Genomic DNA, 15,303 nt, shown 5'->3' with positions numbered 1-15,303 from the left:
GTGTGCCAGAAGCTGAAAGGACATGACAGTATGGGCACACACAACCAACACGGGCTAATGCGGCCACCCGTGCTTATGCATGTACACAAACACACAGAAAACACACATCTGTTACCTATCTACACATCAAACTCAGTTTACAAAAAGTTGGAAAAGGGCAAACAGAGCAGCTGCAACGCATACACACACACACACAGTGAGGACAGCATTCTACGGACTGGGCAGCCATTCAAACAGCGCTCAGTAACAGTAACCCACGGCAACCCTAAAACCAGCCCCCTTTTCCCTTCCTTCTCAAGAGACACAGATCCATTGCCCAGTTAAAGGAGAACCGAATGAACCGGCAGACTGAGTGCCCGAGAGTGAAAAGAGGTTGTAACTTTACCCACTCGGCCCTTACTGGAGAGCAGCACTACCCCTCCTCTCGAAGGTTCAGGAGGTTAATTATTCAACATGAGAGAGGATTTGTTGGAGAACTATGAGTGGACACAAGCCACCAGAAACCCCTCGCCTCTTTTGTTCAACTCACTCGCCGACTTTCAAACACCCACTTCCTCCCATGGATAGAGGCAACTCACACTGTCATCCGTTACGCGCCTAAACACACGTGCACACATAGCAAGACCAGACACAGCTGCATCAGAGCTTCTCTGCACACAGTCTCGATCGACTCTGCGAGCGACTCGTCCTACCGTTGTGGTTCTGCTGCAGGGTCTCAAGCATGCTGGCAGAGTCGGTTGCCCCCAGCTCGGCCAGTCTGCGGCTGGTGGCGCTCAGCTCTGACCGCAGGTTGGTCACCTCCTGGCTGGCGGACTGAATGGCCCCATCGATGCGCTGAGCCAACTGCTTGTTGTCATCCATCATTTTCAGGATTTTTGCCTGAGGAGGAGAGGGGAATCCAGACAAGGTGTCATGCTGACAAGTTCTACATCTCCTGTGAAGGAAGGTGTCCTCAAATTAATCCTTCCTCTTTCTCCTTTTTCTGTCTGTTCTCGCTCCCTTTTTATAGGAAAAGCCAAGTTAAATCCCCAAAGCAGTTTGTCCTTTCCCTCAAAGAGTGGCGCCCAGCTCAGGGGAAATGTGTGTCTTTGGAGGCGGTGTATGTGTGGTGTGATTGTGTCAGTGTGAGAGCATGCCTGTGTGTTTGTGTCCCAGAGTTCGGTAACAGCATGAGAGTGTGTGTATGTGTGTGTGTGTGTGTGTGTGTGTGTGTTAGAGAGCCAGCACTGCCCCTGTGAAATGTGCTCCCTGCAGCTGACTGTTGAAAGGACACAGAGCATTGAGAGATGACAAGCACCTTTTTAAATGGACTGTACCATTTGCAGAGAAAGCCGGGGGGAGGGGAGGAGTGAGCTAGACCATACAAGCACATGGAAGTCAGAGGTCCTCAGCACAGCTGTCTTCAGGAGATAATGCTGTGAGGTTCAGGGATTGTGTGTTTGACTGAACAGACACACAAGACGTTTGGCTAAGCCTGTGAACACTGACTTCAGTGAAACACTGCAGCCTTTCCTCTTTTTCTGTCTGTTTGCACTGCATGCACATCCCTCCATGAACCCATTGACAATGGGAAGGAAGTCATTAGTTTGACAAAGAAGCACTTGTGGAAAAAAACAACAATAATAGTTATGCGAACAAAGCTGTCTTCACAGTACCACAGCGAGGCATTTTCTCCTGCAAACCAATGGAATGTTCTATGTCTTAAAAATTCCATTAAAACGTTATATTTTGATTTCCATTGTAACCACAAGAATGTTAAGGGATTAGTTAGTTGATCAGTCGCAAAAAACAAACCAAAGACAAACATCTGCTTGATCCAGCCTCTCAAAAGGGAGGATTTGCAGCCTTTATGGGTTTTATATAATTGGTAATTAAATATTGGTATTTATAGATTTAGATGGGCTCTGAGAAATTGTGTTAAGGACTAAACGACTGTCAAAAACATCCATCATGACATTACTAAATAATAAAAATAATGGTTTGTTGCAGCCCAGATTATAATGATCAAAACCAAAAGGATGCTCATTATACTACGAATGTTTGGGGTAGTTCTATATAGATTTATTTTTGTGGGATTTGTGAGCACATGGAGAACAGAATCAAGAGCACACTTAACCACATTTGAGTGCTGAGATTTTTGTGCAAAATAATAGGTTGTGTTTTTTTCTATGATATAGGATTTAAGAAGAAAAAATATATAATTTATAATAGTTTTTAATTATTATTTTCACACCATTATCCTGCAGCTGACTGGTCAGAGAATTGGCACTAGCGCGACATGGGGCATCCTTTACAAACCCGGCATTTTTAAATAGCTACGGTAACCCAGTTTTTTATAAAGGACAGTCGGGGGAATTTTTGTTTAAATGTAATGTACCAAAAGTACCAATTACCAAGAGTTGTGTCGAGTCAAACAATTTAGTGGAAATGCGGCGTCAGGCGGGGCAGGCGACTTGAACCCAGGACTCCTAGTTGACAAACTGGACACACAATACTGCTACATCACTGAATGCTAGAGCGGAAAAAGTCTGTTTTCCTGCTCTCAGTATCCAATCCAGAAAAGACGTTTTGACAGCAGGCTCTTAATTGTTGGTTGTAAAAATAAGCACTTATAATTAACTACTCTGAATGGTTGTCTTTGAGCACTGGGGCTGAGGAAACTGCCCCAGTTCCCACCCAACACCCCAACTCAACCCTGCATTTCTCAGCTATGATCTGATATTTGGCTGTCAAAGCATGCCCACTCACTCGGCAGTGCAGCTGTGTTGTTATTGTTTCCCAGGATTATGTGAAGTGAGACCCCGACCCGTCCTGCATGTGGTGAGCACAGATCGGCCACCACGCTGCACAGGGCAGCGAGCAACTGCTGCGCACTGTTGCCATCGCCTCAGGCACTCAGAGTGTGTGAGCTTAATATTGAAGCCCAGCCTCAAATAAAACCAAACTGACCGTCCGCTACAGTATGTAAGCAAGAGAATGGGGAACAACACACACACACACACACACACACACACACACACACACACACACACATCCCCCCCCCCCCCCCGTTCATCCATCTGCCCAGACACAAGTCACCCCTCCCGCTCAGTGAATGAACATCGTGTTGTTATTTATAGACGACCCTGCTGCTGTATATGATACATTAGTCACAGGGGAGGGCAGGGAACACACACACACACACACACACACACAGACACAGACACAGACAAGGGGACTAATAATCCCAAAGTCACTTGATGTTCATTAATGGAATTCATCTCTTTCCAGGTGTCATAAAAGTCTATTGGTCCCTTCTGGGTAATTGAGATGCTGTGGTATCTCAGCGTGTAAGTGGATTTGTTTTTATCCATCTATCCATCTCATCTCCGAGCCTTTCAGTCTTTTCTCATGAGTATCCTGACAGTAAGTCTGCACACTGTATGTGTGTATTCACAGTCACCTAGGGCTGCCCCCAAAACATTTTTTTTTCTTTTTGGTTGCGTCACTGAGTAAAGAGCAATGCAGGGGCAACAGCATGGCAGGCTGTAAACTTTACAAACTTCTCAAAATAGTGACGGAGGAAGAGAGGGATAATGGAAAGAGACAGCAGCATGAGGCGTGAGGCAGCGTGGGGCCGGGAAGCGCGGTTCGAGTCTGTTGGCGGCTCTGATGCTCTCAGCTCCAGTGATGACTGGCAGTGAAGTCAGCTAAACTACTTTTGAACCAGCCGACGGTAGAACCTTCTCCGCTGCTGTCCGGTGTGATTGACTCTTCGGCTGACAGCGCCGTCAGCAGCCTGGCAGGAGAGACTTTTAAAATCTGATGTTTTTTGCGTCACAGATGATGAACAAAGGCATTGAAACGCGAGTTGTAAATGTGACTAACGTCTGTCTATACGTCACATAAATGATGTCTCTGGGGGTCTTGAATGTGTCTGCTGGTCAGCGGAGTGAATTGGGACCCACTGGCATACTGAGGATCAGTCATTAGTGGGTGTGCTGGGGGTTTGGATTAGCATATGAATGTAGACATAACAGTGGGGATTGGGATCAGTGCTTTATTGCGGGAGGCCTTTTTGCAGCCGCGTCACCGCATTCAACTTAAGCCATGCAAAAAGTTGCAGCGCTGAGGTCTGTATACAGTAGATTTTACGCCTCGCTTATTTAATGTTTTACTTACTGGGGTGCAATTTTGTTGCCAAGCAATAACAGTCAAGACTCGAGTGTTCACTGGGATGGTATCTGTTGCCCGGCAACAATAGAAACAGAATCCAGCTGTGGTGGGGAACAAAACACGACAGAAAATCTATACATGCTTCACTGTTACAAACTGCCTTTTTGTGTGTCATCTAAAAGCATTATGTACAAAAAACTGGTGTCTCTCAAAAACTGCAGTGACGATCAGTCGTATAATTTAGGATGTAGACGTATCTCGTTCTTTTCTTTTTTTGTTCCAGTAGTTTCTCAGTCTAAATGATGACCGAACTAGAACATTAATATGTAAGGCGTAAGGTTATCTACAGAAAAAGGAGTTTTACTCAAGCTCACATTGTCACGTGTCTGAATAAGTTTACTTCTGTTCCGTCTCATAAAATTGCTAAAGGATTCTGACAGACAGCCGTGGACTAAGAGATGTAATTTTGTTTTTTCCCTTAAGATAAGCTTCATTAATTAATCATCGCCTGGTCCCACAGGAAACTGTTACGTGAGGAGCATGCAGAAATACGAATCTGTATTTGTGTGTGTGTGTTCATCATCAACTTATCTTCAAGAATACATTTAACAAGCATCACTCATATGGGATATTAAATTAATATTATTTCAAGAGTAAAAAGCTGTTTTTTTTTTACTTTAGGAAGGACAATATTTTATATTTATAGTAGTTTCTGCTTACAGCAGTCAGGGTAGCTGTGCAGAGAATCTCATTACAATGAAAAGATACTACACCACAATCTGTATTTAGTGATTCACAGGATGCCTCTGCAATGCAGAACTTTTTGGCTGCACCAAAATCACCTGTTCATTGATAGAATCTGGAAAGGCCAGCCAATGAGGTGGAAAAGGTGCTGTAATGCAGGAGCCACGCTCATGTGCGTTCTTGGATTGCTTGTTTTTCTACATTTTCCGGACAAAAAAGGAAATGGTTTAATGTCCCCAGAGGAGTAAGGAAATAGTTTTTTGTAGCTGAATGCTATCTAGATCTCTTATCAATGTATTATCTTATCTTAGGAGAAACAGTCTGAACACAGTGCGCACAAAGTCAACACACACAGTGATGGCAGGTGGAGAAATATCGGGGGACATTGAGGAAAAAACACATAGAAAGAGCTACTGATAGAGATGTTTCCATAGCGTATCAGGTCGGTGTCATTTGTTCCCACTGTTGTGCAGAAAGTCATCTTGTCACTTGTGGGTAGCACCAAAAAGAAAAGAACCCATGCCCTCAGGCTCCTTCCACAAATAGAGAGCTCTAATTTGGGCAACAGATCCTGCGTGACAGAATCAGAATAATCCGAACCTATTGTGTTCTTCTCTGTATGAGTCACTACTATAGCCAAACAACCCAGTATTTCCAGGGAAACGTTTACCAAAGCTTTTAGATTTGCTCTCGCTGGGTTATGATGTTGTGGATCTGCTTTCATTTTTTGTAGTTTACAAAACGGCTTTACTGGATTTAACGTCAATACACGTCTACGGTTCATTGTATAAAGTTCTAATAATAAAGAAAGTTTGTTTTGGGGTTAAAAAAGGTTAACGGGGGGGGGGGGGTTCCATAAAAATGTGCACTATCTCAATTATGCATGAAGGATAATTTTTGCAAAGAGGGAGCAGACAAGTAACTGTCAATCCAAGACAAAAGAGACACACATCTTGTAAAAACACAGAATTATGCTCACTGAACTAATCTGTTTATTCTCAACCCTCCCCTTCCTTCACTGTTTGAACTGTCTGAAATAATAACTCTCTGGATAATACTGCAGCTGGAGAATAAGAAAGAGGCGGCTCTGTGCAGCGGCAACTGTCTGCCCAACCCCGAGGGACTCGACAGACAGTTGTGTGAGTAAACAGGTCACCGACACAAACCGAACCCTGATGAATACTCCGAGTGTTAGTGAAGGACATTATCTTCCTTATCTCTGAAGATAAACAAAGTTAGGCAATAGTTGGTGAACATGGAGCTTTTAGCAGCTTAAGAGCCAGATGTTTTTCACAGGAGTTGGAGACAACCACCAAGCTAAAAGGAGAGTGAATAACAACTCCAAATGAACACTATTGTAGATCTGCTGGATGTGTAAATAGGCAACTGTTGGCCTATTTCCTGAAAAGATAATATGTTGTGTTTAATTCATATTTTATGGGTCATCTCTGAATCACGGAGTTGATTCTGAATCCTTTCAAATCACTGACTGAATCTACACTGAAAAAAATGATTCGGTCCCCTTGTAAATGTTACATGTCTTAATTTAGTTTATTTAATCGATTTTAATGTGTAATTGAATCCTACGTATCTTTTTTAATTAATCTCAAAATGTTCTGCGCTCGTTTAAAATGAGTTAATTCCATTCAGGTAAAAGTAATGAGAAAAAAATATGTACAATTTAATTTCCACACGTTTTCCTGTCTGCGCATGGGCAGACTGCTAGAAATTCAAATTCTGAAAGCAGGATTGTTTTCACTCTAGTTCTATGAACTGTATTGAGAGGGACCCTTGATCATGGTTCTAACTTTATAACACAACAATGAATAACCCACAACTAACGCTATTTAACAGGGCAAAACACCACGACACAACAGTTTGTGACATAGAAACAATTTGTAACACTAATAATTGTACATTTATAAAATTTCACCGCCGAACTGCATGCTGGGTACAGCTCACTCGCCTGCTAGCACAACAGTCTGCTAACAGCTGGGAGAGGCTCATCACGTGCACAACGTTACATTAAAGAACAGAACAAATTGATGCAGGATGAACATAGACAGACCGGAGATGCACCGACAGAGTTTGACACATATGCAACGCTGATTACGTTTAATATGTGTGGCATTTGTAATAGATGTACGTTGGTATATAGAGGGTCATAAGACGCTGTAAAGGGAGGAACTTAGGACCCAGGGGAATGTAGGTGAAGGAAAGCGGAAGAGACGGAAGACACGCCACACGAACAGCTGTTCACCGCTCGTCACGATCCTGCAGACCAGAGATTCTCAACTGGTGGGTCGCCGCGGACCCGTTTTCAGTGGGTTGCGGGCCTTTGCCTTATGCAACGCACTCATTCACGCTCCTTTCCAGCATTTACGGCGCTTGTTAAGGCGCTTGTTAAGCGGTGCAGGAAAAACGCCGACCAATGCGTTGTAAATCACGTCACGTGATGCAGTTTAGCCAATCAAATAAGGGTATTCTGAAACGTTTCCTTACTCCAGTGAGATGTACCCACACCGTGACACAGGGAGGAGAGACAAGGAAAGACATCATAGAGCAGATCTCATGAGAATCTATGTGTGAAAATCTCCGGTCGATTTTAACAATTGAAATTGCTGAAAAGACCGCATTCCTAAACCAGTGCTGCGAAAACATTTAAATAAGAGTGTTTGTTTTCTGCACGCTTGGCCTTATGGTGAGGTGTAAGAGTTTGAAAAGAATACCGTGATATACCGTGGTACCGTCAAAGTTATGCAAAATACCATGATATACATTTTGGGTCATATCACACAGCACTAATTGAAAGTTAAGATACTAGTAATAGCTAAAAATGTTTAACTAAATCAAACTTAATTTTAGTTTGTAGAAATTAAACCATTAAATTGATCTCAATCTACTAAAACAAAAAAGGTAAATAGTAATTGAGGTTACATAATACATTTGAGTATACTGAACATGAACATAGTGAGTAAACTTTACTCAAAATAGTTGAGGTAAAATTATGAATAGAAATTAAGTAAAGTCAACTTAAAATATATATCTGGATTTAGATACATTTATTTCGTGCAACCACTTACCTAAAAATAATTAAGTAAATCCAACACCACATTTTTTTCAGTGTAATTAGCTTTTGCTTCAAACGTTTTGACAACTAACTCACTCATGTAATCTACTCACTTTTGCACCGGGGCTCAACATAAACTATCAATCACATATTTGGTTGAGTACCTACACCAGCTTTCAGAGAACATGTTCAAAAAGACAGTTGCCTTCTTTCAATTTGGCCTTTAGTCAAAGTAGTTGTACAATTTACATGAATTATGTACAGCTGAAAACTTAGTCATTTTTACCACCCAAAGCTTTATTTGTCTTGTACAGTACTCTTTGATGGTAAAATAAAAATCAAAGGAGATAAGAGATTTTGATAGTTTATTTGTTAGCCTCTGAGCTTGACCAGCTATTGGAAATCAATGCTATTCAGCTGCTAAAACTGACTTTAAAGTCTTAATATCTCAGTAAATACTGCTTTATTATTCGGTACCATTAAACAAAGATATATCTACTGGTTTTCTAAACACAAAACATCTATTTTCTCTGTCATGACGTAGCTTTAGATCTCTAAAGCAAAACGTTTTAGTTTTTACTCCATCATGTTTCTATTTTCTTTTCATATTTTCCTTTCCCTGATCCATCATTATTTTTTCTATCCCAAAGTCTGTAATCATAATCACCTCACTGAGACGAGCAACTCATGTCGGGCAGCAAACATGCTGCAGTGAATACATTATCGATGCCTCTGCTGCCCTTGCCGCCGTCAGCACTGCGTGGCTAAGAAACAAAATACACAGATGCAACCCGGTAAACAGTTTGTTGACACACACTGATAAGTTTTCCATTCCGTCTGACAAGGGTGTGGAGTTTAGGGGTGGCGAGTGTGTTGTTGGAATAGCCTGTCCTGTATCCTCATCCCAACTCTCCCAATTTCTCTAATCTCTTGTTCCATTCACACTAAGCTCCCGCTCACATCCTGCCGCTTTCACATTGCCCCTGTCAGCGTGAGGCAGATCCAGACAGCGATGGCAAACAGACATTTTTTGGGCACGCCATACTGCCAAATGAACCCTGGCTCTGTGGTGAAGGCTAAAGGCTAATCTCAGACACGGGAACAGGTTTGCGGGCTTTGATGGGAATTAAGATACACATCCCTTTTGAGTGAGACAAGCAAGGAACAAAGATCTCACACAAGTTTATCGGCAAAATAGAAAAAAAATGCTTTGATGTCTGAATCTGTGATATAGTCGATCTCCTTAAGATTGTGTTACAAATGGAAGTGGATTTTGTGAACAAGCGTAAACCTTAAAAAAACACAACTCAAAAGAGCTTCCAATTAAATACACAAGGTAAAGAGTATTTATAAAAACTACACGGAGCAGGGGCGCCCCGGTAGCTTACCTGGTAAAGCAAGAACCCCATGTTTTAAAGCTGAACCCTTAAAGCAGCAGCGCAGGTAAGAATACAACAAGCAACAGAAACATGAAAGTTTCACTTCAGCCAAAAGAGATCAATATATTAGAGGAGTAAGACAATTAGACTTTTGTTTTTCAAAGAGTACGATTCATGTTTACTCTACCTTTAAGTAAATACAAGTATCGGATCGAACTCTGTATCGGAGGACACCCAATATTAAAATGACTCCGGTTAAGAAAGGGAACCAAAAAGACTTGAAATCCCTACTCAATATACTCAAGTAGAGGACGATGACTATCTATAAAATACTCTTTCAGACTAAGCAATCTGGTGACATCATAAAATTCAACCAACTCAATATTCAACCTCATAAAATACAGCATCAGAATAAAATGTCATTAGCCTGATGAGTATGCTTTTACCTCCTTTGTAAATATGTTCAAAGATGATTATAGTTAAGCTTACGTAGCTGAGAAATTAGTGAGGCTTAGTTCTACTACAGTGGCTCTTTTCATATCCACACGCAGATGTTTGCAAAACAACACAAACAAAAAAAAAAAGGCTTTTCAAAGACCAAATGCTAGAGACGGCTGAACAAAGATTTAAAATGCAGTTCACGACTGCTGTTAAAATGAGTCCTAAACAATGTCATTGGCTGGTGGCCTGAAGAGCTCACAGATGGTCCATTTTTCCTGCTGAAAGGGAGTGTGTGGTTGCACGTCTGATGCCGTTAGTGTTCTGGCAGCTAAAATCCCTGCGTAGGTGTGTGTGCCGTTTCACTTAGTGTAGTTAATTGCGCGTGTGTGTGTGTGTGTGTGTGTGTGTATGCATGTATCTCTGTCTTTGTGTGTGAGAAAGAGAGAGCGAGAGAGAGAGTAATTGTGCGTCTCAGGTTGAGGGGCAGCTCCCGTCTCCTCTGCTCAGTATTCAGCAGCCGTCATCTCTGTGACGAGGATTGAGAGGAGCTCTGTGCTGTAGGGGGGTTGATGCTGGCCAGCTCGATGCATCATTTCAAAACCACTTTCCTTCATAAAAGGCACAGCACATGGATGACAATACTTCAACAACAAAAATGGAATTGAAAGTTACTTTTATTCGTAACAATATAAGAGGAAGAGGCGTTCTACTACAGAAATGTATTTTTAATATGCCGTTTAGAGCCACCCAAATATACAGCAGCACGTTTCAAAGTTCATTGTTAATACAAATTGAATTATCCTCTGCATTTGTTTTGACCCGTGTATTGTTGCAGTTACTAAAAAGAAGCAATAAAAAGTTATTTATTTTTTCTGGAGTGACAGCGCCCCCTACATTATTTTTTTCTCCTAAGGTCATGTCTCTTTGGTACTGCTGACGATGTCGGGAACTGTAATTTCAGTGCAATATCTGTATGGGTGAGGAATAAAGACCACTTCACTTCCAGCCGTCTCAAAGGCTGTTAATCAGCTGATGGGCCTCAGACAGGACCCAGTGTTTTATACCATCTGCGGTCTCAGCTCTGCATGTGTTACTCCATGAGATGACCCGTGACACGGTGTAACATACGGAGTGCTGAGGTCAATGACTGTGCTTTGTTAGGAGTTTTTTACAATCTGGTCATTTGCCATCAGCGAATCCATCGGTCTGGCGATGGATTTGCCTCTGGGGGGAAAGGGGCTATATTTCTGGGGTTCCTATATAGCCAGCACATATCCAGGCCAAGACTTCCTTTTCCTTGCACTGCTCATTGTTAACAGTCCAATGATTAAATGGAGATGCGTGACTGGAGATGGATTTGAGAAACAACATATAGGCTACAGCCGGATTGTTTCACTAGTAGACAGTTTCTAAGCAAATTTTAAACCAATAAAAAGCTAAATCGTCAACAGACGAGGGGCCGTGGATGGACCTCGGACCCTCTAGGATGCTCTACCTGATGAAAATACTTTGCTTGAGTATTTTCATTTTCAGTAACTTATTTCACTACATCTCAGAGGGAAATGTTGCACCTTGCAGATTCTTAATACAAAATCAACTAATAAACTATGATGTATTAGTGAGCAGTATATGTCCTAATTATTAAGTATGAAAATTAGCTCCACCTTTACCAGCTGCAGCATTAAAGTGAGAAACACATTAATGCATCAATAATTATAATCCAATGATACAAGCCTACCGTAAATATATTACATGAAATCGGCTCATCTCATTCTACATGATGACCGGACTTTTCCTTTTGGTACTTAACAGGAAGTAAATCATTTAATCATGAACAAATTGGTTGTATGAATATGAATGGTGGCAAAACATTCACACTTAAATTCACAAAGCATGGTACACCAGATGGGGTCCGTGTTTCAAGGCGGGCCAGGTGGGTTGCTGGAATCACTGCAGACCAAACTAGAGCCGGTTGAAATGCACCCGGAGAGAGCCAGCCAGTCCACCAGTGGAGAAGTGTTCAATCATTTTGAGTCATTATGAAACTGTGGTGGGACAAAATAAGACTTTGGCGGGCCGTCACAGTCTAGGTAATTAATGGGAAGAACTGGTATTCATATCTGGATTCAGCTCAGTGCCAATGTGTTGATCTAGTGGAGCATACCAAACTTCATTTTGGAAATTAATGCAAATTATATCAATACCAAATTATGTTTATACTTGGTTAATTTGCAGCAGAATTAAGTAGACTGCCATTGTCATTATGGTTACAGAGAAGAAACAAGAATCAATTTTAGGAATGAGGAGAGCAGCTTCTAGAACACCGTGGGGAATCAGCTTTTCCATTCATTTACTTCTCCTCAAAATATGCAGATCTTTGCAAATTAACTCATTGCCTCCAGTATTAAATTAGCATTGAGTGCTTACCGAGAGCCTCGTTGCTGATTATGGGAACAATGGGATGTGGAAACCTATGGGTGCTTCGTGATATACAGCCAGAGCCGAGAAGGAAAAGCCAAAATCAGCACCTGTGTGGTAGGAGGTGAAGTGTTTATGCTTTGTTGTATGGGAGAGTTAGTGTTCCTAAAGTTTCTGCTCCATAGTGTAGACGTCAACATTGGTACGACTGTACACTTGGTTATTACAAGAATCATACTTTTACATACACACATGTATATTTAAAGCCAACTCTTCATTATACTGGCAAACAGATTAATGTACATGTTTTGTTTTGCCAGCTCTCCCTATAAAAAAAGGTTACTTACAAATGTATCCTGCTCAAATCTAAAAGTAATTACTCCCGTCTATGCGTTGGCAGATAAAAAGGTCATCGCTGTTTGGCCCCGAGCTGATGGAGCAGCGCATGGCCCGACATCCTCCAGCACTCTACAGCTGGGTTTGGACAGCAAATGAAGGTAGCGAAAGATAAGCTCAGAAGTGTGATAATATATATTTTTTTCTCGCAGAGACTAATCTGAGTTTTGCCAATAGGGAGAGGAAGCACTAGTGTTTGAGGATGACTTGCAGCTGTTAACAGTCCAGTCCAGAGTTCTGCATGGTTGGGATTAGCTTGCTAGCTGTGTATTCAAATATGATTGAACTCAGCGAGCACGGCGAGCGCCGCTGTGAAGTCAATTACGATGAGAAGAGTGGAGTCTTAAAGAAGTAAAGTAAGGAGAGGCGCGAGGGTGAGGTAAATATGAACATGTCAGTCATTCAGCTCGCCTGCTGTGTGTATGCGAGTGTTTGTGTCTGCATGTGGCTCTCCTTCAATGTCACAAGAGTCAAAAGATATATTTAACAAAAAAAGAAGCTGAGGACCTTGGTGACACCCGAAAACTGCAGCATCTGAGGATCATGTCATGGAAGTTAATCTGTGGCGATATTTTATTGATTTCTTTTTGCTCGCCTCCTCATCCACCGGGCTTCTGTGTCTGACAATAAGGACACTTCGGTTCAGAGGGTCCGCCCCTCTCCTTGCAGATTAAAACAACCTCCAGCCCAAGTTCAGAACTAGAAAAAGTGTTTTTTTACAAATTATTCGTATTAATATGCCTTATGTGCTTTAGATTGAGTTTGTGATCGAGCGTATGCCACCAGACTTTTTTCTTTATTACTGATTAATACACTGATAGATACAAAGTAATCATTAATTGACTAATTATATATGCATTTAAATTATGCATTTAAAAAACAATGACATTTGACAATCGGTAATTATATTTTCTTAATCCTTAAATAATAATGCAATATTTTTTTATGTTAAATGCGATCTCAGAGCTAGTTTAAAAAAGTGCCTCAACACATCCTCCATACACAAGGTTGCTACTGTGCATAGTTCCCACAAGTCTACTGAATTCATATCAGTGGGACAAGACTCACAGGTGGCCCTCAAAGGCATAGGAGTGATTAATCTGCATGAGAGGTCTGGAGGAAGAATTAACATGATTTATGGCCTCTCTAACTGTTATTTACAACTTGTGTCAAATGCAGATAGAAGGTAACTCGCGGGAGCATCCCAATGAGGGAAGACGAAATCAAAGACAGCTACAGTGTAATTAAATAACTGAGGGGAGAGAGAGAGAACGAGTAAAAGGAAGAGTACTGAGATCCTCTCCGTGTCAATAGGAGTGTGTCCACGGGCAAACACACAGGTTCAATAAACGGAGTTAGACAGTACACGGTAGAGAAACACAGTGAAACTCATATTTATAAAATGATTTCCTCCTTGTACATTTTGACAGCGGGAAATAAACTTGAATAAAGAAGAAGCAATTATGTGTTTGACACATTTCAGTTTTTCCAAAAAGACAGAAGAAAAGACTGGGAAGTGTACTCTACTTTGCTCAGTGAAGTTAGCGAGTGATCAATATTCAACAACACTCACAGCCCAGATCAATGCGTGTGCTGCTGAAATATTCAAGCTATTCTTATTCTAAACTGAATGCACACCCTCGGCAAACATAATGAATATTTCATGACAGTGACACACATACTGACATCAGAGCGGTTTGTCGCCGGCTTTCTTTTCTGTCAAAACTTGGGAGGAAAATTGTGGGCATCATTTATAGTGCTGAGGCAGAATCTCATAGTTCAGGGTGAATGATAAGGCAAACGCAGAGTTAATAAATAATGTTTATGTCAACAGCATAACTGTCAGTCAGGACACTTAACCGTCTCCTTTTTCACTATTGATCCTAATATATTTCAATCCATGTCGTGTCAAATCGCATCATCGGTCAATCTGATGGGTTTCTACCTTTGCCTTGCTGTATGAGAAAGCTTAGCATGCTTTGTTTAAGTGAGCATTAAGGAGTTTGATTAAGCTCAACATTATGTAGGAAAATGCCTTTGTTGGGATTAATAAATCAGCAAAGCAGCGAGGGTAAATTAATGCCAAGCAAAGTTTCATACTTTCTGAACAGTAACGACCACATAACACACTGCTGTGTGTGATGCATCAAAGAGATGCACCCTCTTTCATTATAACACCGCTGTTTACGTACTGTGATCAGCTGACCTTTTCAAAACAGAGCCACCGCACTGCGAACACTGTGGGATTCAGACGCAGAAAGTCTGACCTTCTTTTAATTTGACAGGAGCTCAGCCCGATAGTGAAGTTATCAGACCTTTCCATCAGAATTAATGTGAATTGACATCAATCAGTAATGACTGCATTCTTTCACTCTCCTGCTTGTAGCTGGGTAATCGACCCCAGCAGACCCGTGCATAGATCACGCGAATGCTACCGTAGCTCGGGTCATTTGCATTCCCTTCAGTTAATTAATGCACAAAACATATTAAATTCATCTGGCTGTATTAATTGAAAAATGTCAATCATTTTCCTGCACAATTCACCAGCTCACTCAATTTCTCATATAGTGTCTGGAATTTAAATATTTGCAAGCCAATAATATCCATATGCAAACCAAGCTCACCCGTATTTGATAATAGACGGCGAGGTCTTCACAGAGAGAAGTCACGCCGCAGCTAAATGTCTGAGGAGAGATTCTG

The 15,303-nt window shown here is 41.5% G+C and overlaps 1 protein-coding gene across 5 annotated transcripts in view; it reads right to left on the bottom strand.

The window, feature by feature from the left end:
* Positions 1 to 15,303, bottom strand: part of kazna (kazrin, periplakin interacting protein a) — a 140,538-nt gene that overhangs the window by 111,179 nt on the left and 14,056 nt on the right. For 3 of the 5 annotated variants that reach the window (XM_079177282.1, XM_079177283.1, XM_079177284.1), the window contains exon 2: positions 693 to 879. In XM_079177282.1, the coding sequence (XP_079033408.1) occupies positions 693 to 879 (187 nt within the window). Of the gene's footprint in view, positions 1 to 692; positions 946 to 15,303 lie in introns of those variants that run through there. The other 2 variants (XM_079177279.1, XM_079177280.1) reach the window with 1 other exon arrangement.

Source organism: Pholis gunnellus (genome assembly GCF_910591455.1).
Source record: "Pholis gunnellus genome assembly, chromosome: 2".
In the NCBI taxonomy this organism is placed as follows: domain Eukaryota; kingdom Metazoa; phylum Chordata; class Actinopteri; order Perciformes; family Pholidae; genus Pholis; species Pholis gunnellus.
Note: the sequence above shows the minus strand (reverse complement) of the source record. Positions and strands in the feature narration are given on the sequence as shown.